The 25,930-nt window shown below is 36.3% G+C and overlaps 1 protein-coding gene across 1 annotated transcript in view; it reads left to right on the top strand.

Moving 5' to 3' along the window:
• Positions 1–216: 216 nt before the first annotated feature.
• The window catches only part of GLP2R (glucagon like peptide 2 receptor), a 127,699-nt gene continuing 101,985 nt past the window's right edge, over positions 217–25,930 (top strand). The window contains exon 1 of the mRNA XM_073579761.1: positions 217–503. Coding sequence (XP_073435862.1) covers positions 414–503 — 90 coding nt within the window. The 5' untranslated portion in view covers positions 217–413. The remainder of the gene's footprint in view (positions 504–25,930) is intronic.

The following is a 25,930-nucleotide window of genomic DNA, read 5'->3' on the forward strand; positions in this document are numbered from 1 at the left end:
TCAGCCTGTGGACACATTTGATGTCATAGGATAATATTGATGATCTTTACCTCTGGCCCCTCCGGTTGCGTCATTTAGAAACCCCCTTATGGGAAATCTCAAATCTGGACTCCTATTGGGTATGCGGATACCAAAAAAAAAATGTGGAGACCAGAGAGAGAGAGTGTCTGGAGGCTCAGACTGTGCTGCCAGTGCACGGGGGGCGGCTTCTCCATGCACACAAGTTCTAAAAACTTTTCTAAACTTGTGTCCGCTCCAGGAATGTGTTCACGCTGTCCTGTTATTGTAAGAACATTCCGGATTCTTGTAAAAGTGTCAGATTTTTTTATTACTTTTTTTTTAATACAAGGTGGAACCAGGCTATTTAATAATTAGGACAGACGGGAATATTGGAAATTTTTTATTCTGGAACCATGGGAGAATTTAGAGGCTGCTCAGATGGCGGTAACCTTCGTGTAACCAGGACCGCGCTACTCCTGATAATACTACTGCCTATAGAACAGGTAAGAGGAGGTCTTATTTAAAAAAAATTGTACTTTACAAATTTCAACATTTTTATATTTTTTTATTTTAAATTTGTTTTATTAAAATGGGGTTAGGGTTAATAGCGAGGCCAAAAAAGGATAATGTACATTCTTTACATGCCTAACATAAACCAGTGAAAAGTAAGAGATAAGGTTCCTGGCTTCAGTAAAAGTCCAAATAATTTTGACTTTTTCTGTGTTTTTTTTTGAATTTCGAAGTTTAGTCTGAATAATGAAAGTCATTAAAAAACTGCAGACAGTGTTCAATTTTTTTACATATTTTATTCTCATGACTGCATCAAATTTGAATTCTGTTATCATCCATATATAGACGTTTACTGTTAAAACATGAAACAAATCTGAAAATTGTATGCATTTATTTATACATTTCTATAATTGTACTATTTTTATGTTATATTATGTTGTTTGAATTTTTATTATTTTATTGTAGAGTTTTCCCCAGTTTATTAGAATTTAAAAAGATAAAAAGGTAGAAAATTCTATAAAATAATTGTCAAATTTTCAATATTTTTCCTTTTTAAATTGTAAGAAAATGTGCAAAATTCAATAATAAAATAATAAAGAAAGCAAAAATATAGCAACATAAAAATTGTAGAAAATGCAGAAAATTGCACAATAAACTAATAAAACAATATAACTATAAAAAACAGCAAATATAGAAATTTCTACAATAAAATAATAAAACATTCAAAACATATGACAGTATAATAAAGTAGAAAATTCTACAATAAAATGAAAAATTCAAAAACAATTTTAAAAATGTTGAAACTATAAAAAAAAGCTACAAAATAATAAAATAATTAAAAAAATTAAAAAGCATAACAATATAAACAAAGTAGAAAATTCTACAATAAAATAATACAAAATTCCAAAATATAACAATATAAAAAAGCATAAAAAATGTAGAAAATTTTACAATAATATAATAAAAAAATCAAAAATAAAAAAAGTAGAAAATTCTACAATAAAATAATAAAACATTCAAAAATATAACACTATAAAAAAGTAGAAAATTCTACAATAAAAAATTCAAAAAATAATAATATAATAAAGTAGAAAATTCTACAATAAAATGAAAAATTCAAAAACAATATAAAAAACGTAGAAAATATAAAAAAAGCTACAATAAAATAATAAAAAATTAAAAAGCATAACAATATAAAAAATGTAGAAAATTCTACAATAATATACTACAAAATTCCAGAATTCCAGAATATAACAATATAAAAAGTGTAGAAAATTTTACAATAAAATAATAAAAAAAATCAAAAATATAAAAAAGTAGAAAATTCTGCAATAAAATAATTAAAAAACAAAATATATAACAATATGAAAAAAATAATTCTACTTCACAGGTTTTGAGTCCGTCCTTCTAGTTGTTAGAACGCTGACATTTTTGCTTTCTGTGTCTTGCTGCTTTGAAGAATCATCCTTGTCTGAATGTCGGGAGTTGTTTTGCTTTTGTGTTAGGAGATGAATAATGAGCTGCTGACATTTGCCATATGGAAGATTTTTACTGTTCTCTTTTCAAATGTTACTCCGGGTCTGTAAAGTGTTTTTTTTCCCCAACGTAGGTAAATCCTGCAGATGTTGTCTCTAATGCGCCAAGTACTTTTATATCGTACTGAAAAAAAAAGTTTTCAAAAGCCTGAATCCAAAAAAGAATTAGCTTCTAAGAAAAAACAAATTCTAAAAAGTTAAGAAAATGAGAAAACAAAATAAAAAAAACATTATTTTTCTACATTTCGTTGGAACTGTGAATAAGCATACATTTATAAGCTTAAAATGTTAAAAAGAGAAAAATCAAAGTGTCTTTATAAAAAATGCAGGGTAATCAATGAAGGAATGTTTTGGGCGCTGTTGACTCTCTGTTAAGGCTTTTTTTTCATACCTAATTACTCTTAAAATTATAAAACTTAAGTTTTTTCCACATTTTATACTTTTTTTACTTTAAATATGTAAATAGCAGATTAGAAGGATTCTATGGTAGAACCATGTATACTTACTCTTCTGCAATGAATTGTAACACATGATCCTAGGGGTATTTTTTGATGTTTTTTTTCTCAATACTTAAAAAAAAAAACCCACCATGAATAAGAATAAAGATTTTTAATGTGTAATTCCAGTGAAAAATATAGGCCTAGACAATGGAGAACATGACGTCTTTCTGGACGCACCTACTCCGAAGAAAGGCTTCCCTGGAATTTCTTGGCAACGGTGAAAACCAGGGAAAGCCTCTAAGTCTTGTCCATATAATTACAAGAATTGGCACAGACAATTAATGGAGTAATATAATATATGGAATTCTAACACCACTTTTATAATTTTTAATACAGTGATGTCGGTATAAGGGGTGGGCCGGTGACAACTTCAGTTTTAACGTTGTTGAGAGAGTTAAATATTTCTGCGTAATTGTGATAAAGTATGAGCATTGATATGATTTCAGGCCGACCGTCCGCGCTGGGTGTTACCTTATAAAGATATCTGGTTTTGGATGGTGCGAGTCTCATAGAACAGAGCAGCTTCTCTGCGTCTGCATTCTTAAGTATGATATATTACAATCCTTCTATCATTCCGAGCCTGAACCCCCTTCCCGGAAATATGAAAAATGCATCATGACAAGAATCAATGAATCTTTCTTTACAGCAAACATTAGAAACAGATTTCAAAGAAAATATGGCACCTGCCCCTGAAGAAAAAGATTAACCCACGGCAAATAGTTTGAAAAACTATAAATCTTCAGTTTAGTGGAACATAAAACATGAATATAACTACTGTAATACTGCATCTATATACATTATAATACTGCCCCCCTATGTACAGGAATATAACTACTATAATACTGCTCCTATGTGCAAGAACATAACTACTATAATACTGCCCCCTATGTACAAGAATATAACTACTATAATACTGCCCCCTATGTACTAGAATATAACTACTATAATACTGCTCCTATGTACAAGAATATAACTACTATAATACTGCTCCTATATACAAGAATATAACTACTATAATACTGCCCCTATGTACAACTATGTACAAGAGTATAACTACTATAATACTGCTCCTATGTGCAAGAACATAACTACTATGATACTGCCCCCTATGGTCAAGAATATAACTACTATAATACTGCCACCTATGTACAAGAATATAACTACTATAATACTGCCCCTATGTACAACTATGTACAAGAGTATAACTACTATAATACTGCTCCTATGTGCAAGAATATAACTACTATGATACTGCCCCTATGTACAAGAATATAACTACTATAATACTGCCCCCTATGTACAAGAATATAACTACTATAATACTGCTCCTATGTACAAGAGTATAACTACTATAATACTGCCCCTATGTACAAGAATATAACTACTATAATAATGCTCCTATGTATAAGAATATAACTACTATAATACTGCCCCCTATGTACAAGAATATAACTACTATAATACTGCCCCTATTTACAAGAGTATAACTACTATAATACTGCTCCTATGTGCAAGAATATAACTACTATGATACTGCCCCTATGTACAAGAATATAACTACTATAATACTGCCCCTATGTACAAGAATATAACTACTATAATACTGCCCCCTATGTACAAGAATATAACTACTATAATACTGCCCCTATGTACAGGAATATAACTACTATAATACTGCCCCTATGTACAAGAATATCACTACTATCATACTGCCCCCTATGTACAAGAATATAACTACTATAATACTGCCTCCTATGTACAAGAATATAACTACTATAATACTGCCCCTATGTACAAGAATATAACCACTATAATACTGCCCCTATGTGCAAGAATATAACTACTATAACACTGCCCTCTATGTACAAGAATATAACTACTATAATACTGCTCCTATGTACAAGAATATAACTACTATAATACTGCCCCCTATGTACAAGAATATAACCACTATAATACTGCCCCTATGTACAGGAATATAACTACTATAATACTGCCCCTATGTACAAGAATATAACTACTATAATACTGCCCCTATGTACAAGAATATAACTACTATAATACTGCCCCTATGTACAAGAATATAACTACTATAATACTGCCCCTATGTACAAGAATATAACTACTATAATACTGCCCCTATGTACAAGAATATAACTACTATAATACTGCCCCCTATGTACAAGTATATAACTACTATAATACTGCCCACATGTACAAGAATATAACCACTATAATACTGCCCCTATGTGCAAGAATATAACTACTATAATACTGCCCTCTAAGTACAAGAATATAACTAATATAATAATGCTCCTATGTACAAGAATATAACTACTATAATACTGCCCCTATGTACAAGAATATAACTACTATAATACTGCCCCTATGTACAAGAATATAACTACTATAGTACTGCTCCTATGTCCAAGAATATAACTACTATAATACTGCCCCCTATGTACCAGAATATAACTACTATAATACTGCCCCTATGTACTAGAATATAACTACTATAATACTGCTCCTATGTACAAGAATATAACTACTATAATACTGCCCCGATGTACAAGAATATAACTACTATAATACTGCTCCTATGTACAAGAATATAACTACTATAATACTGCTCCTATGTACAAGAGTATAACTACTATAATACTGCTTCTATGTGCAAGAATATAACTACTATGATACTGCCCCTATGTACAACTATGTACAAGAGTATAACTACTATAATACTGCTCCTATGTGCAAGAATATAACTACTATGATACTGCCCGCTATGTACAAGAATATAACTACTATAATACTGCCCCCTATGTACAAGAATATGACTACTATAATACTGCCCCTATGTACAAGAATATAACTACTATAATACTGCCTCCTAGCTGTGAGGTTGTGTGTTTGTAGCTCTCCTGATGTCTGGAGCAAGCCCAGGGGGAGGCCACCCTGGGCGGGGTAACTCCCCAAGCAAGGCCCAGGCTTCCAGGCCTACACTTGGAAGTCACGCTCAAGTTGTGTCTAAGGCGGATGCAAGTCCCAAAGTTGTTTCTGAGGGAAAGAAAGCTCAGAATGGAAGTAGCAGCAGCAGCAGCAGCAAGAAAGATGAAGCTGTGAAAGTGCAAAAAGTAACGGAACAAGGAAAAGCCATGGCTGTGGGTAAGAAATTTCCAGTTAAGCAGTCGGCCAGCCAAGGCAAGCAGAGTGAAGGACAACTAGGAGAAATCCAAAAGAAATCTACTGGTGAGAAGCTGAATGGAGGAAAGCAGCCTGCAGCTCAGGAGGTGCCATCACCATCTTCAGGTGTGCAGCTGACTCCCAGCAGACAGAGGAGAACCTCACTGGAGAGACAGACGCTCCAGGAGAACCTGCAGCAGAAGCATGTGGTGGCCAGCATGGCGAGCTCTGGGCGCACAAGGTCACAGTCAGGTGGCAGCAGTAAAAGTGCTGTGGAGCCTGGAGCCACGAAACCAGCGGTGGTGAAAGTTAAGGAGACGTCGGGTTTCAAGCATCCAGGGACATTGCTGAAAGCAGGATCCCAGGAGGAGACGCCATGTGCACCTGAGCTTCAGGTCGCAGAGGAGATCCCAGGACTGGTCAAGAGGCTCGGTGAGTTACAGCAGCACAAAGACTTGCTGCAGAAACAAATAGACATGGGCTATAAGGTAAAGGCTGCTAATCCCGGTGGGGATCACACCTTTTGTGATCAGACTCTGAACATGCTTGGCATACAGCTGGCAAAAGTGGTGACGGACATGGACTGTGTCCTAGAGAAGATGGGGCCCCTGGCAGAGACTTATAGGAACCAGGAACTGTTTATGTCACACAAGCAGGACTCTGCAGGTTCCAGCTCAGACATTGTCCCAGGTGAGCCCCAGAAGCCGGTGCGGCCAGTGCTGCAGCCTGCAAGTTTCTGCTTCCAAAAGGGTCAAATACTGCAGCCGCAGCAGCCTGCGGCAGATCCCAAGCAGCAGCATGTTATGCAGATTCCAGCAGGTGTACCACAAGTCTCAGAATGCCCAGCACAGCAGCCTGCAGCAGATTCCAAGCAGCAGCATGGACTGCACTTTCCAGCAGAGGGACTACAAGTCTCAGAATGCCAAGCACAACAGTTGGGCAGTGGACATGTGCCCGTCATTACTGATGGTGCCCAGCAGGGCTCTGATGCTGGGGATAACCACGCTGTATCTGAGGGGTCGGGGGCTTGGGGGAGCACAGTATCTTTGGTGGACGCTGCACTGTCTGATAATGACATTGATGCTGATGATAAAAATGTGCATGATAATGTCTGTGATTTCCCCCCTTTAATTTCAAGCACACAAGGTGTGGCTGCCCCTCCTGCTGCAGACCTTCACCCCGTCAGTCAACCCAATGTGACCCCGCACGGTCCCCCCAGTAATGCCTGGAGTCGTGGTGCTCCGTCCTTTACCTCTGGTTCCAATTATACAGGCCAGGCGTTTAAACGGAGAAACGTCGTGCGTTTCCGGCACAGAGGTGCCAAGGAGGATCTGCCGGACAGGAGGTTTGTCGTCAGGGAGCTCTTGTGCCACCAGATGGGGTTTGTGCCAGTCAGCATCCTGGCAGTGATTAATCTTCCAGACAGGCAGGGCTATGATGTCAGCTTTAAGCTCATGTCTGACTTGGACAGATTCTGGTCTAGTTTCCCCAAGTTTAGAGACACGGAGGGCTGGAGTAAGTTCAGCTTTATTCCTATCTCTAAGCCAGATACTGTCACTGTAAATGTCATCTTCTGGAATGAGTCTGTTCCCCCGCAGGACATTGTGGTGTGGCTCCGGAGGCATTGTGACCTGGTCTCGGACCTCACCAAAAGCAGAGACAGTGATGGGATCTGGACGGGAGGGTGGTGGGTTTTGGTGAAACTGCGCCAATGCAATAACATCACTGCCCACTTACCCAACTCCTTCTTTATTGGGAGGGAGAGGGGTGTGTGTTTCTATCCTGGGCAGCCTCGTAAGTGCTTTAAATGTGGCAAGGCAGGTCACCTGGCAAATACCTGTACTGTGGTGAAGTGCAGCCTGTGTGGGGAGGTCGGCCATCTAGCTGCAGACTGCCAGAACATCAGGTGCAACCTCTGTGGGAAGATCGGTCACCCTCACAGGGACTGTCCAGACGCCTGGCACAATATCTGTAAGGACTTTCCTGACGAGGACTTGGTGGCAGGGGCAGAGATTCTGGAGGAGGCAGCTTTACTGTAAGGGGAAATACTGACCAGACCAGAGGTCCACCAGGGGTCTACTCAGCTAACACCAGAGCAGCAGGGTTCAGAGAGAGAACAGGGGAGTATGGAGGTTGTACCTCAGGGGCAGCGGTCACAGGAAGGCATTACTTCAGTGCTACCATCCGTGTCTGACGAGTATAGTAATAATCAGAAAAGAAAAAGGACAAGGCCTCCCGTAAACCTGAGGGGTATGACACTGGCCAAGGAGCCGGGAAGAAATTCCAGAGTTCTGCAGGTGTAATGGTTGTATCTAACAGGTTTGATGTTCTGTCTGAGTCTGACGGCAATTTTGAAGATGACCTTAAGAGAATTGACGCAGAGTGTGATAGGGACGTAGGGGACTGTCCTCCACCAAAGCGGAAGCCCTTACCTGAGGGCACTCGGGAAGAGTCTGAGATGGAGACCGGTGGTGAACAGAATAACTCCGACTAAGATCTGTGACGCTGTCAACCAGATAATGTCTGAACTCAGATAGGGAAAATCATTAGGAGAAATTAGGAAATGTTAAGATAGAGAAGGATGAGTCACCGGGTAGGAACATGATGAGCTCTGTTTGCAAAGTGTTTTTTTTTTTTTTTCTCTCTCCTCAAACTAGGAGTATGGACTCTAAGTTAATTTGATATGTATAAACTGGATATGTAATGAATGTATGTACAATCCTAGTGAATTCAGTTTTGTATTATTGGAGGAATGTTATTTGTATTTGTTTGGTTTTTACAATAAAAATTGCCCCCTATGTACAAGAATGTAACTACTATAATACTGCTCCCTATGTACAAGAATATAACTACTATAATACTGCCCCTATGTACAAGAATATAACTACTATAATACTGCCCCCTATGTACAAGAATATGACTACTATAATACTGCCCCTATGTACAACTATGTACAAGAGTATAACTACTATAATACTGCCCCTATGTACAAGAATATAACCACTATAATACTGCCCCCTATGTACAAGAATATGACTACTATAATACTGCCCCTATGTACAACTATGTACAAGAGTATAACTACTATAATACTGCCCCTATGTACAAGAATATAACTACTATAATACTGCCCCCTATGTACAAGAATATGACTACTATAATACTGCCCCTATGTACAACTATGTACAAGAGTATAACTACTATAATACTGCCCCTATGTACAAGAATATAACTACTATAATACTGCTCCTATGTACAAGAATATAACTACTATAATACTGCCCCCTATGTACAAAAATATAACTACTATAATACTGCCCCTATTTACAAGAGTATAACTACTATAATACTGCTCCTATGTGCAAGAATATAACTACTATGATACTGCTCCTATGTGCAAGAATATAACTACTATAATACTTCCCCTGTGTACAAGAATATAACTACTATAATACTGCCCCCTATGTACAAGAATATAACTACTATAATACTGCCCCTATGTACAAGAATATAACTACTATCATACTGCCCCCTATGTACAAGAATATAACTACTATAATACTGCCTCCTATGTACAAGAATATAACTACTATAATACTGCCCCTATGTACAAGAATATAACCACTATAATACTGCCCCTATGTGCAAGAATATAACTACTATAACACTGCCCTCTATGTACAAGAATATAACTACTATAATACTGCTCCTATGTACAAGAATATAACTACTATAATACTGCCCCCTATGTACAAGAATATAACTACTATAATACTGCCCCTATGTACAAGAATATAACTACTATAATACTGCCCCTATGCACAAGAATATAACTACTATAATACTGCCCCTCTGTACAAGAATATAACTACTATAATACTGCCCCTATGTACAAGAATATAAGTACTATAATACTGCCCCCTATGTACAAGTATATAACTACTATAATACTGCCCACATGTACAAGAATATAACCACTATAATACTGCCCCTATGTGCAAGAATATAACTACTATAATACTGCCCCTATGTACAAGAATATAACCACTATAATACTGCCCCCTATGTACAAGAATATAACTACTATAATACTGCCCCCTATGTACAAGTATATAACTACTATCATACTGCCCCTATGTACAAGAATATAACTACTATAATACTGCCTCCTATGTACAAGAATATAACTACTATAATACTGCCCCTATGTACAAGAATATAACCACTATAATACTGCCCCTATGTGCAAGAATATAACTACTATAACACTGCCCTCTATGTACAAGAATATAACTACTATAATACTGCTCCTATGTACAAGAATATAACCACTATAATACTGCCCCTATGTGCAAGAATATAACTACTATAATACTGCCCTCTATGTACAAGAATATAACTACTATAATACTGCTCCTATGTACAAGAATATAACTACTATAATACTGCCCCTATGTACAAGAATATAACTACTATAATACTGCCCCTATGTACAAGAATATAACTACTATAGTACTGCTCCTATGTCCAAGAATATAACTACTATAATACTGCCCCCTATGTTCAAGAATATAACTACTATAATACTGCCCCTATGTACTAGAATATAACTACTATAATACTGCTCCTATGTACAAGAATATAACTATAATACTGCTCCTATATACAAGAATATAACTACTATAATACTGCCCCTATGTACAACTATGTACAAGAGTATAACTACTATAATACTGCTTCTATTTGCAAGAATATAACTACTATGATACTGCCCCTATGTACAAGAATATAACTACTATAATACTGCCCCCTATGTACAAGAATATGACTACTATAATACTGCCCCTATGTACAACTATGTACAAGAGTATAACTACTATAATACTGCTCCTATGTGCAAGAATATAACTACTATGATACTGCCCCTATGTACAAGAATATAACTACTATAATACTGCTCCTATGTACAAGAATATAACTACTATAATACTGCCCCCTACGTACAAGAATATAACTACTATAATACTGCTCCTATGTACAAGAATATAACCACTATAATACTGCCCCTATGTGCAAGAATATAACTACTATAATACTGCCCTCTATGTACAAGAATATAACTACTATAATACTGCTCCTATGTACAAGAATATAACTACTATAATACTGCCCCTATGTACAAGAATATAACTACTATAATACTGCCCCTATGTACAAGAATATAACTACTATAGTACTGCTTCTATGTCCAAGAATATAACTACTATAATACTGCCCCCTATGTACAAGAATATAACTACTATAATACTGCCCCTATGTACTAGAATATAACTACTATAATACTGCTCCTATGTACAAGAATATAACTATAATACTGCTCCTATATACAAGAATATAACTACTATAATACTGTCCCTATGTACAACTATGTACAAGAGTATAACTACTATAATACTGCTTCTATTTGCAAGAATATAACTACTATGATACTGCCCCTATGTACAACTATGTACAAGAGTATAACTACTATAATACTGCTCCTATGTGCAAGAATATAACTACTATGATACTGCCCCCTATGTACAAGAATATAACTACTATAATACTGCCCCCTATGTACAAGAATATGACTACTATAATACTGCCCCTATGTACAACTATGTACAAGAGTATAACTACTATAATACTGCTCCTATGTGCAAGAATATAACTACTATGATACTGCCCCTATGTACAAGAATATAACTACTATAATACTGCTCCTATGTACAAGAATATAACTACTATAATACTGCCCCCTACGTACAAGAGTATAACTACTATAATACTGCTCCTATGTGCAAGAATATAACTAATATGATACTGCCCCTATGTACAACTATGTACAAGAGTATAACTACTATAATACTGCCCCTATGTACAAGAATATAACTACTATAATACTGCTCCTATGTTCAAGAATATAACTACTATAATACTGCCCCCTACGTACAATAGTATAACTACTATAATACTGCTCCTATGTGCAAGAATATAACTAATATGATACTGCCCCTATGTACAAGAATATAACTACTATAATACTGCCCCTATGTACAAGAATATAACTACTATCATACTGCCCCCTATGTACAAGGATATAACTACTATAATACTGCCCCTATGTGCAAGAATATAACTACTATAATACTGCCCCTATGTACAAGAATATAACTACTATAATACTGCCTCCTATGTACAAGAATATAACTACTATAATACTGCCCACATGTACAAGAATATAACCACTATAATACTGCCCCTATGTGCAAGAATATAACTACTATAATACTGCCCTCTATGTACAAGAATATAACTACTATAATACTGCTCTTATGTACAAGAATATAACTACTATAATACTGCCCCTATGTACAAGAATGTAACTACTATAATACTGCCCCTATGTACAAGAATGTAACTACTATAATACTGCCCCTATGTACAAGAATATAACTACTATAATACTGCCCCTATGTACAAGAATATAACTACTATAGTACTGCTCCTATGTCCAAGAATATAACTACTATAATACTGCCCCCTATGTTCAAGAATATAACTACTATAATACTGCCCCTATGTACTAGAATATAACTACTATAATACTGCTCCTATGTACAAGAATATAACTATAATACTGCTCCTATATACAAGAATATAACTACTATAATACTGCCCCTATGTACAACTATGTACAAGAGTATAACTACTATAATACTGCTTCTATTTGCAAGAATATAACTACTATGATACTGCCCCTATGTACAAGAATATAACTACTATAATACTGCCCCCTATGTACAAGAATATGACTACTATAATACTGCCCCTATGTACAACTATGTACAAGAGTATAACTACTATAATACTGCTCCTATGTGCAAGAATATAACTACTATGATACTGCTCCTATGTACAAGAATATAACTATAATACTGCTCCTATATACAAGAATATAACTACTATAATACTGCCCCTATGTACAACTATGTACAAGAGTATAACTACTATAATACTGCTTCTATTTGCAAGAATATAACTACTATGATACTGCCCCTATGTACAACTATGTACAAGAGTATAACTACTATAATACTGCTCCTATGTGCAAGAATATAACTACTATGATACTGCCCCCTATGTACAAGAATATAACTACTATAATACTGCCCCCTATGTACAAGAATATGACTACTATAATACTGCCCCTATGTACAACTATGTACAAGAGTATAACTACTATAATACTGCTCCTATGTGCAAGAATATAACTACTATGATACTGCCCCTATGTACAAGAATATAACTACTATAATACTGCTCCTATGTACAAGAATATAACTACTATAATACTGCCCCCTACGTACAAGAGTATAACTACTATAATACTGCTCCTATGTGCAAGAATATAACTAATATGATACTGCCCCTATGTACAACTATGTACAAGAGTATAACTACTATAATACTGCCCCTATGTACAAGAATATAACTACTATAATACTGCTCCTATGTTCAAGAATATAACTACTATAATACTGCCCCCTACGTACAATAGTATAACTACTATAATACTGCTCCTATGTGCAAGAATATAACTAATATGATACTGCCCCTATGTACAAGAATATAACTACTATAATACTGCCCCTATGTACAAGAATATAACTACTATCATACTGCCCCCTATGTACAAGGATATAACTACTATAATACTGCCCCTATGTGCAAGAATATAACTACTATAATACTGCCCCTATGTACAAGAATATAACTACTATAATACTGCCTCCTATGTACAAGAATATAACTACTATAATACTGCCCACATGTACAAGAATATAACCACTATAATACTGCCCCTATGTGCAAGAATATAACTACTATAATACTGCCCTCTATGTACAAGAATATAACTACTATAATACTGCTCTTATGTACAAGAATATAACTACTATAATACTGCCCCTATGTACAAGAATGTAACTACTATAATACTGCCCCTATGTACAAGAATGTAACTACTATAATACTGCCCCTATGTACAAGAATATAACTACTATAATACTGCCCCTATGTACAAGAATATAACTACTATAGTACTGCTCCTATGTCCAAGAATATAACTACTATAATACTGCCCCCTATGTTCAAGAATATAACTACTATAATACTGCCCCTATGTACTAGAATATAACTACTATAATACTGCTCCTATGTACAAGAATATAACTATAATACTGCTCCTATATACAAGAATATAACTACTATAATACTGCCCCTATGTACAACTATGTACAAGAGTATAACTACTATAATACTGCTTCTATTTGCAAGAATATAACTACTATGATACTGCCCCTATGTACAAGAATATAACTACTATAATACTGCCCCCTATGTACAAGAATATGACTACTATAATACTGCCCCTATGTACAACTATGTACAAGAGTATAACTACTATAATACTGCTCCTATGTGCAAGAATATAACTACTATGATACTGCCCCTATGTACAAGAATATAACTACTATAATACTGCTCCTATGTACAAGAATATAACTACTATAATACTGCCCCCTACGTACAAGAATATAACTACTATAATACTGCTCCTATGTACAAGAATATAACCACTATAATACTGCCCCTATGTGCAAGAATATAACTACTATAATACTGCCCTCTATGTACAAGAATATAACTACTATAATACTGCTCCTATGTACAAGAATATAACTACTATAATACTGCCCCTATGTACAAGAATATAACTACTATAATACTGCCCCTATGTACAAGAATATAACTACTATAGTACTGCTTCTATGTCCAAGAATATAACTACTATAATACTGCCCCCTATGTACAAGAATATAACTACTATAATACTGCCCCTATGTACTAGAATATAACTACTATAATACTGCTCCTATGTACAAGAATATAACTATAATACTGCTCCTATATACAAGAATATAACTACTATAATACTGCCCCTATGTACAACTATGTACAAGAGTATAACTACTATAATACTGCTTCTATTTGCAAGAATATAACTACTATGATACTGCCCCTATGTACAACTATGTACAAGAGTATAACTACTATAATACTGCTCCTATGTGCAAGAATATAACTACTATGATACTGCCCCCTATGTACAAGAATATAACTACTATAATACTGCCCCCTATGTACAAGAATATGACTACTATAATACTGCCCCTATGTACAACTATGTACAAGAGTATAACTACTATAATACTGCTCCTATGTGCAAGAATATAACTACTATGATACTGCCCCTATGTACAAGAATATAACTACTATAATACTGCTCCTATGTACAAGAATATAACTACTATAATACTGCCCCCTACGTACAAGAGTATAACTACTATAATACTGCTCCTATGTGCAAGAGTATAACTAATATGATACTGCCCCTATGTACAACTATGTACAAGAGTATAACTACTATAATACTGCCCCTATGTACAAGAATATAACTACTATAATACTGCTCCTATGTTCAAGAATATAACTACTATAATACTGCCCCCTACGTACAATAGTATAACTACTATAATACTGCTCCTATGTGCAAGAATATAACTAATATGATACTGCCCCTATGTACAAGAATATAACTACTATAATACTGCCCCTATGTACAAGAATATAACTACTATCATACTGCCCCCTATGTACAAGGATATAACTACTATAATACTGCCCCTATGTGCAAGAATATAACTACTATAATACTGCCCCTATGTACAAGAATATAACTACTATAATACTGCCTCCTATGTACAAGAATATAACTACTATAATACTGCCCACATGTACAAGAATATAACCACTATAATACTGCCCCTATGTGCAAGAATATAACTACTATAATACTGCCCTCTATGTACAAGAATATAACTACTATAATACTGCTCTTATGTACAAGAATATAACTACTATAATACTGCCCCTATGTACAAGAATGTAACTACTATAATACTGCCCCTATGTACAAGAATATAACTACTATAGTACTGCTCCTATGTCCAAGAATATAACTACTATAATACTGCCCCCTATGTACAAGAATATAACTACTATAATACTGCCCCTATGTACTAGAATATAACTACTATAATACTGCCCCTATTTACTAGAATATAACTACTATAATACTGCTTCTATGTGCAAGAATATAACTGCTATGATACTGCCCCTATGTGCAAGAATATAACTACTATAATACTGCCCCCTATGTACAAGAATATAACTACTATAATACTGCCCCCTATGTACTAGAATATAACTACTATAATACTGCTCCTATGTACAAGAATATAACTACTATAATACTGCTCCTATATACAAGAATATAACTACTATAATACTGCCCCTATGTACAACTATGTACAAGAGTATAACTACTATAATACTGCTCCTATGTGCAACAATATAACTGCTATGATACTGCCCCTATGTGCAAGAATATAACTACTATAATACTGCCCCCTATGTACAGGAATATAACTACTATAATACTGCCCCCTATGTACTAGAATATAACTACTATAATACTGCTCCTATGTACAAGAATATAACTACTATAATACTGCTCCTATATACAAGAATATAACTACTATAATACTGCCCCTATGTACAACTATGTACAAGAGTATAACTACTATAATACTGCTCCTATGTGCAAGAATATAACTACTATGATAATGCCCCCTATGTACAAGAATATAACTACTATAATACTGCCCCCTATGTACAAGAATATAACTACTATAATACTGCCCCTATGTACAACTATGTACAAGAGTATAACTACTATAATACTGCTCCTATGTGCAAGAATATAACTACTATGATACTGCCCCTATGTACAAGAATATAACTACTATAATACTGCCCCCTATGTACAAGAATATAACTACTATAATACTGCCCCCTATGTACAAGAATATAACTACTATAATACTGCTCCTATGTACAAGAGTATAACTACTATAATACTGCTCCTATGTACAAGAATATAACTACTATAATACTGCCCCCTATGTACAAGAATATAACTACTTTAATACTGCCCCTATTTACAAGAGTATAACTACTATAATACTGCTCCTATGTGCAAGAATATAACTACTATGATACTGCCCCTATGTACAAGAATATAACTACTATAATAGTGCCCCTATGTACAAGAATATAACTACTATAATACTGCCCCCTATGTACAAGAATATAACTACTATAATACTGCCTCCTATGTACAAGAATATAACTACTATAATACTGCCCCTATGCACAAGAATATAACCACTATAATACTGCCCCTATGTGCAAGAATATAACTACTATAACACTGCCCTCTATGTACAAGAATATAACTACTATAATGCTGCTCCTATGTACAAGAATATAACTACTATAATACTGCCCCCTATGTACAAGAATATAACTACTATAATACTGCTCCTATGTCCAAGAATATAACTACTATAATTCTGCCCCTATGTACAAGAATATAACTACTATAATACTGCCCCCTATTTACAAGAATATAACTACTATAATACTGCCCCCTATGTACAAGTATATAACTACTATAATACTGCCCCTATGTACAAGAATATAACCACTATAATACTGCCCCTATGTGCAAGAATATAACTACTATAATACTGCCCCCTATGTACAAGAATATAACTACTATAATACTGCCCCTATGTACAAGAATATAACCACTACAATACTGCCCCTATATGCAAGAATATAACTACTATAATACTGCCCTCTATGTACAAGAATATAACTACTATAATACTGCTCCCTATGTACAAGAATATAACTACTATAATACTGCCCCAATGTACAAGAATATAACTACTATAATACTGCTCCTATGTACAAGAATATAACTACTATAATACTGCCCCTATGTACATGAATATAACTACTATAATAGTGCTCCTATGTACAAGAATATAACTACTATAATACTGCTCCCTATGTACAAGAATATAACCACTATAATACTGCTCCTATGTACAAGAATATAACTACTATAATACTGCCCCTATGTACATGAATATAACTACTATAATAGTGCTCCTATGTACAAGAATATAACTACTATAATACTGCCCCCTAAGTACAAGAATATAACTACTATAATAATGCCCCCTATGTACAAGAATATAATTACTACAATACTGCCCCTATGTACAAGAATATAACTACTATAATACTGCTCCTATGTACAAGAATATGTCTACTATAATATTGCCTCTATGTACAAGAATATAACTACTATAATACTGCTCCCTATGTACAGGAATATAACCACTATAATACTGCTCCTACGTACAAGAATATAACTACTATAATACTGCCCCTATGTACCTGAATATAACTACTATAATAGTGCTCCTATGTACAAGAATATAACTACTATAATACTGCCCCCTATGTACAAGAATATAACTACTATAATACTGCCCCTATGTACAAGAATATAGCTACTATAATACTGCCCCCTATGTGCCAGAATATAACTACTATAATACTGCTCCTATGTACAAGAATATAACTACTATAATATATACTGTTCCCTATGTACAAGAATTTGACTACTATAATACTGTACTGCCCCTATGTACAAGAATATAACTACTATAATACTGCTCCTATGTACTGGAATATAACTACTATAATACTGCTCCTATGTACAAGAATATAACTACTATGATACTGCCCCCTATGTACAAGAATATAACTACTATAATACTGCCCCTATGTACAAGAATATAATTACTATAATACTGCCCCTATGTACAAGAATATAACTACCATAATACTCCCCCTATGTACAAGAATATAACTACTATAATACTGCTCCTATGTACAAGAATATAACTACTATAATACTGCCCCTATGTACAAGAATATAGCTACTATAATACTTCCCCCTAAGTACAAGAATATAACTACTATAATACTGCCCCTATGTACAAGAATATAACTTCTATAATACTGCCCCTATGTACAAGAATATAATTACTATAATACTGCCCCTATGTACAAGAATATAACTACTATAATACTGCTCCTATGTACAAGAATATATCTACTATAATACTGCCCATATCTACAAGAATATAACTACTATAATACTGCTCCCTATGTACAAGAATATAACCACTATAATACTGCTCCTATGTACAAGAATATAACTACTATAATACTGCCCCTATGTACATGAATATAACTACTATAATAGTGTTCCTATGTACAAGAATATAACTACTATAACACTGCCCCCTATGTACAAGAATATAACTACTATAATACTGCTCCTATGTACAAGACTATAACTACTATAATATATACTGCTCCCTATGTACAAGAATTTGACTACTATAATACTGTACTGCCCCTATGTACAAGAATATAACTACTATAATACTGCTCCTATGTACTGGAATATAACTACTATAATACTGCTCCTATGTACAAGAATATAACTACTATGATACTGCCCCCTATGTACAAGAATATAACTACTATAATACTGCCCCTATGTACAAGAATATAATTACTATAATACTGCCCCTATGTACAAGAATATAACTACCATAATACTCCCCCTTTGTACAAGAATATAACTACTATAACAAGAATATAACTACTATAATACTGCTCCTATGTGCAAGAATATAACTACTATAATACTGCCCCTATGTACAAGAATATAACTACTATAATACTGCCCCCTATGTACAAGAATATAACTACTATAATACTGCCCCTATGTACAAGAATATAACTACCATAATACTCCCCCTATGTTCAAGAATATAACTATTATAATACTGCCCCCTATTTACAAGAATATAACTACTATAATACTGCCCCTGTATACAAGAGTATAGCTACCATAATACTGCTCCTATGTACAAGAATTTAACTACTATAATACTGTCCCCTATGTATAAGAATATAACTACTATAATACTGCCCCCTATGTATAAGAATATAAGTACTATAATACTGCCCCCTATGTACAAGAATATAACTACTCTAATACTGCCCCTATATACAAGAATATAACTACTATAATACTGCCCCTATGTACAAGAATATAACTACTATAATACTGCCCCTATATACAAGAATATAACTACTATAATACTGCTCCTATGTATAAGATTATAACTACTGTAATACTGCTTCTATGTATTAGATGAGATCTGTTAGTAGAACTATATCGGAGGTGTCTCGATAGTAATCATAACACAGTGAAAACCTGACCTCTGTGCTCTGAACTGTCTGGTGTCATCTCATCACGTATCATGTACACAATGCTTGTGTTGGTAATTTCCATGAGAATCCTGGGTGTAGACATTGAGTCTCTGATGGGATGAAAATTCCATCATTCTTTGTTGGGTTTGGGTCAAACACCATTTGTTGTGAATGATTCCAATGGATTTCCCCTGGACATTGGTCAGTGTATGTTCCATCGTGGGAAAAGAAGATGGACACACAGGTGGGGGTGTCGTTCTTCCAAATTAATATCCCCTTATTCGTAGTCTACTTTGTTAGGATCTTCATCTTCTCTCTTCTGACCAGTTTCCTCCTCTCTTCTATTTACTAGATGAACAATCATTATTCGGGGTAATATGGTTGCCCACCCACTCTGTAAAACACAATGTAGCCTAATATGCCTCTATAGTAATGCAGACAATGAGAAATGTCCTCATTCGTGGTTGAAATGAAGTTTCAATGACCCAATTTTACATCATGATATTTAAGTTAGACATTTGGATATTTGCCCTGAAGAGGGCATACCAACCAATCACACCACTGATTACCACCCTACCAATGGGTATGACCATAGTGATCTAAGGTCTTGTGCTTTGATCACTGGAAGCCAAGCTGAAAGTTATGAGTGAGGCACCATCAACAAATCAGGAATTGATGTCGGAAAAAATATTTGGAGGTTTCATTTTTGACCCTTGACATATGGAGCTTTCATTGAATACTATGACGTTGGACCTTCTGAAGTACCAGCTTTTCTAGATGACAGTCCACCTTCTCTATGGTTCACTGTCTTTACCATAGTCTCCATCCATCTTGCTGCCAGTCATCTCTTTAATTTTATGGTTTCCTTAAAGATTGTTTGACATTGGTTCCACAGGACTACCTGATCATTTTAGATTTGTGAGGAGTTTGGGAAGAAGAATAATTTCATTCTAGAGGAGAGGAGCCATCATTTAGTATGGTCTCCAATGATCTTGGACTTTGGGGTAACCTGATTGTCTTCTAGCTGAATCTCTGAGATAATCGTTGTTTGAGTGTTGGTTTACCGTCAGATTTGCAGTTGAGCTTGATGAACATCTGTTTTCTAACCTATGACAGATGAATCCTAGAAGAATTACCAATAGTTGGATTTTTGCTGAAGTTCTCAAAGATGTGGGGTCTTTGTAGATAGAAGATGGGTTTAATTTTGTGAGATGGTTCATACAGTGAAGAAAAAGAGCGAATTTGCCAGGGAGATGTGGTGCTTTGTGATTTCTGACAACCTTTCCAAAACAAAATGTTTCCCTTGCGGGTGGTAAGACGTCAGCCATGATCGGACTCGGAGACATTATTTACTAATAAAAGGTCAGATTGAATTTCTGTGTTCGCTGCTACACCAGGCACCAAAGAGCCAAGTATTTCCAGATTATAAACACACGGCAGAGATAATAACTATCTTAATCACCCGGGAACTTCCTCTAGAGACGCTTAGAGGAGGCACTAAGTGGTACTGCAGAAGACTGGAGCGCATCTTCTCTGCCTGTTACTCTCAGCTTCTTTGGCAGTAATATATTTTTATGTCTCGGATATGAATGTTTTCTCCCATGGTTACTGATATAATTTAGTTACTAATCATAGATATTGAACGCACCCTTTCATATCTGTATCCATGATAATCTTGAGTTTGGGCCAGTCAAAAGTTTTAGTCACTTGACCGAATCATCCATACAAATGCCTGGAGGTCCCATCCTGAAGAAGCTTTGGCACCAACCTCTCGAAAGTCCATCAATAGGAGATGTTTGGGAAGAAATAAAAGACTAGACATTCTAGATTTCAATTTGCTTGATACTCAAAAATCAGGATAAATATCACACCTAGGGACACCCTGGAATTCCCCCCAAAACATCCAGAAATGCCCCTCAAGAGCACACTTTTAGGAGTTGGTTTTGCTAAGCCATGGTCCTTCACGGCCACGTTTGTGAGACTGTTGAGACTCTTGGCATAAAGAGCATTTATCTAGATAAAATAAACCTGGTGTTTATTTCCATCTTGGGCCAATCTATATCTAGTGGAGGGTTTTGAGAGCTATCTTTACAATAGGCAATGTCTTACTGCCAGCACCCCAAACCGATCAGTTGATTAATGTGCCCCAGTACATTGGCTAGTGTTGTGTCTCCTTCCTTGTTGACCAGACATGGCTCTTCTGTAGTATGACCAACCATGATGGGGTCCACATAACAGCCGTATGACCTTCCACTTTGTCCTTTGCACAACATTTATATCTCTCAGTGACTAGAAAGAAACAACGGGCAAGGGGAAGGGTCAGATGGGACATTTTTCTATCTTTAAAGGTACAATCCTCAGGTGTTTATGATGTAAAGGAAGTATATGGTAATCATTTTTATTCTGTGGAATCAAGAATCTGAAAACACCAGATACACAGTTTTGGCCATGGCCGGATAAAATCTTAGGTTTTTGATAACGGGGATTATTAAAACTGAAATACTTGTGTGATGGTGTGATATGCTATGTGGGTATCATTTTTTGTATATTTCTATTTCACTGATTTTCATAATGTTTTCTTGTTACCTTGTATCATTCCGTGTATTCCCCATATTATCTAGAGTCTCAATTACCTTCCAAAAGGCTGATAATTGAATTAGCTCACTTACTGTCTGCAGCCTGACTGTATCTATGGCTTTTGATTACCCCTGTAGTAACATAGTAACATAGTAACATAGTTTTGAAGGCTGAAGGAAGACCTTATGTCCATCTAGTTCAGCCTATTTTTACTGCAGCTGTTCTGCATTGTTGATCCTGGGGAAGGCAAAAAACCCACAGAGTAGAATCCAATTTTCTCCATAGGAAAAAAAATTCCTTCCCCTAAGCTGGGTCAACCATCTACCTATAATATTCTGTTATTCATAACCTTCTATACTGTTACTCACAAGAAAAGCATCCATTCCTTTCTTAAATTCATTCAGTGAGTTGGCCATCACCACTTCCTCAGGAAGAGAATTCCAGAGCCTCACTGCTCTTACCATGAAGAACCCTCTTCTATGCTGGTGCAGAAATTGTCTTTCCTCCAAACAAAGAGAATGCCCCCTTGTTCTTGTCACAGACCTTGGTACAAACAGTTCATTGGAGAGATCTATGTATTGCCTCTGATATACTTGTACATATATATTAGGTCTCCCCTAAGTCTTCTCTTTTCTAGTGTCTTAATCCTCAAGGCACCTTTGTCAGGTCTGGGAGGCCTGAAAACCACCCCAACCCGTCTGACTACTCGTGGACATAGGGAGGGGGCTGGGAAGTGCAGGAGGGGGGAAGTCAGTTCCTGTGTGGTGAGGATCATGTGGACACACAGCACGTCAGAGAGAAAGGGAAGCGTATGGACTTTTATCCTCTGGCTGCTGGATTACTGGACTCTCATCTAACTTGACATTTTATCCTGTTACTGAACTGCATTCGTGTTCTGGACTATTGTATCCTCAGTGTGGTGGATTGTTTATGGACCTTCTAATTTTGCCTAGAATAAAGGTCTTGGGATTGTTCACATTTCCCTCGCTCTGTTGATTGTGTGATACCGGAGAAGGACCCCGTGACAACTTGTATGGTCAACCTATTGTAGCTCTGAAGCCTGAGTATGTCTTCTTTTTTGGTGGTGGGACCAGTTGCTCTGATCCTCCTGTCAATCCAAGGATTGTGAACATCTGCCAGTCGCAAATGGGTAGCGACTTGGTGGTAACCAGCACATGGAGGGGTCCCATTTTAACCCCTTCCTGACATGAGACGTACTATTCCGTCCACGGTACCCGGGCCCGTATGACCGGGGACGGGATAGTACGTCTACCGCGATCAGCGGCGCCCACGTGGTGAGCGCCGCTGATCGCGGCCGGGTGTCAGCTGATTATCACAGCTGACACCCGGCACTACGTGTCAGGGGCGGTCACGGACCGCCCCCGACACGTTAACCCCTTGCACACCGCGATCAAACATGATCGCGGTGTACCGGGGGTTAAAGGGAAGCATCAGCAGGGAGGGGGCTCCCTCCGTGCTTCCCTGAGCCCCCCACGGCAGCGCAATGTGCAGCGCTGCTGCGGGGGGCTCCTTTCCTCCAGGCCCCCGAATCCAAGATGGCGACGGGGGCCTTCGGGGGCCTGGGGAAGCTGGCTTCCTCAGTGCCTGCAAAGCGCAGGCATGAGGAAGCCTTGTGCACTGCCTGTGACAGATTGCTGATCTGTCACAGTGATCTGTGATGTGACAGATCAGTGATCTGTCACAGGACAGTGATGTCCCACCTGGGACTATGTAATAAAGTAAAAAAAAAATTAAAAAAAAGTGTAAAAATAAATTTAAAAAAATCGCCAAATAAATTAGTAAAAAAAAAAAAAAATAGTCCCCAATAAATTCATTTTTTGAAAATAATAAAAAAAAAAAACAATAAAAGTACACATATTAGGTATCGCCGCGTCCGTAACGACCTGCCCTATAAAACTGTCCCATTAGTTAACCCCTTTAGCGAACCCCTTAAAAAATAAAAATAAAAAACGAAGCAAAAAATAATGATTTATTATCATACCGCCAAACAAAAAGTGCAATAACGCGCGATCAAAAAGACGCATATAAATATCCATGGTACCGCTGAAAACGTCATCTTGTCCCGCAAAAAACAAGCCACCACACAGCATCATCAGCAAAAAAATAAAAAAGTTATAACTCGCAGAATAAAGCGATGCAAAAATAATTATTTTTTATATAAAATAGTTTTCATTGCATAAAACCGACAAAAACATAAAAAAACGACCTAAATGAGGTATCGCTGTAACCGTACTGACCCGAAGAATAAAACCGCTTTATCAATTTTACCGCACGCGGAACGGTGTAAACGCATTCCCCCCAAAAGTAATTCATGAAACGCTGGTTTTTGTTCATTCTGCGTCCCAAAAATCGGAATAAAAAGCGATCAAAAAATTTCACGTGCCCGAAAATGGTACCAATAAAAACGTCAACTCGTCCCGCAAAAAATAAGACCTCACATGACTCGGTGGGTCAAAATAAGGAAAAATTATAGCTCTCAATATGTGGTGATGCAAAAACTATTTTTACAATAAAAAGCGTCTTTTAGCGTGCGACAGCCGCCAAACATAAAAACCGCCATAAATAGTAAATCAAACCCCCCGTTATCACCCCCTTAGTTAGGGAAAAATAATAAAATAAAAAAAATGTATTTATTTCCATTTTTCCATTAGGGTTAGGGCTAGGGTTAGGGCTAGGGGTGTGTTGGGGTAGGGTTGGGGTAGGGTTAGGGCTAGGGTTAGGGCTAGGGTTAGGGGCGTGTTTGGGTTCGGGTTGGAGTTAGAATTGGGGGTTTCCACTGTTTGGGCACATCAGGGGCTCTCCAAATGCAACATGGCGTCTGATCTCAATTCCAGCCAATTCTGAGTTGAAAAAGTCAAATGGTGCTCCTTCCCTTCCAAGCTCTGCTATGCGCCCAAACAGTGTTTTACCCCCACATGTAGGGTAGCAGCCTACTCAGGACAAATTGCAAAACAATTTTTGGGGTCCAATTTCTCCTGTTACCATTAGGAAAATAAAAAATTGGGGGCAAAAATATCATTTTTGTGGAAAAAAATGATTTTTTTATTTTCACATCCGAGTGTTATAAACTTCTGTGAAGCACTTGGGGGTTCAAAGTGCTCACCACACATCTAGATAAGTTCCGTGGGGGGTCTAGTGTCCAAAATGGGGTCACTTGTGGGGAGTTTCAATAGTTTAGGTACATCAGGGGCTCTCCAAACGCACATGACACCCGCAGACCATTCCATC

Source organism: Dendrobates tinctorius, unplaced genomic scaffold (genome assembly GCF_039654945.1).
Source record: "Dendrobates tinctorius isolate UK_male_01 unplaced genomic scaffold, ASM3965494v1 ptg000063l, whole genome shotgun sequence".
Taxonomy (NCBI): Eukaryota; Metazoa; Chordata; class Amphibia; order Anura; family Dendrobatidae; genus Dendrobates; species Dendrobates tinctorius.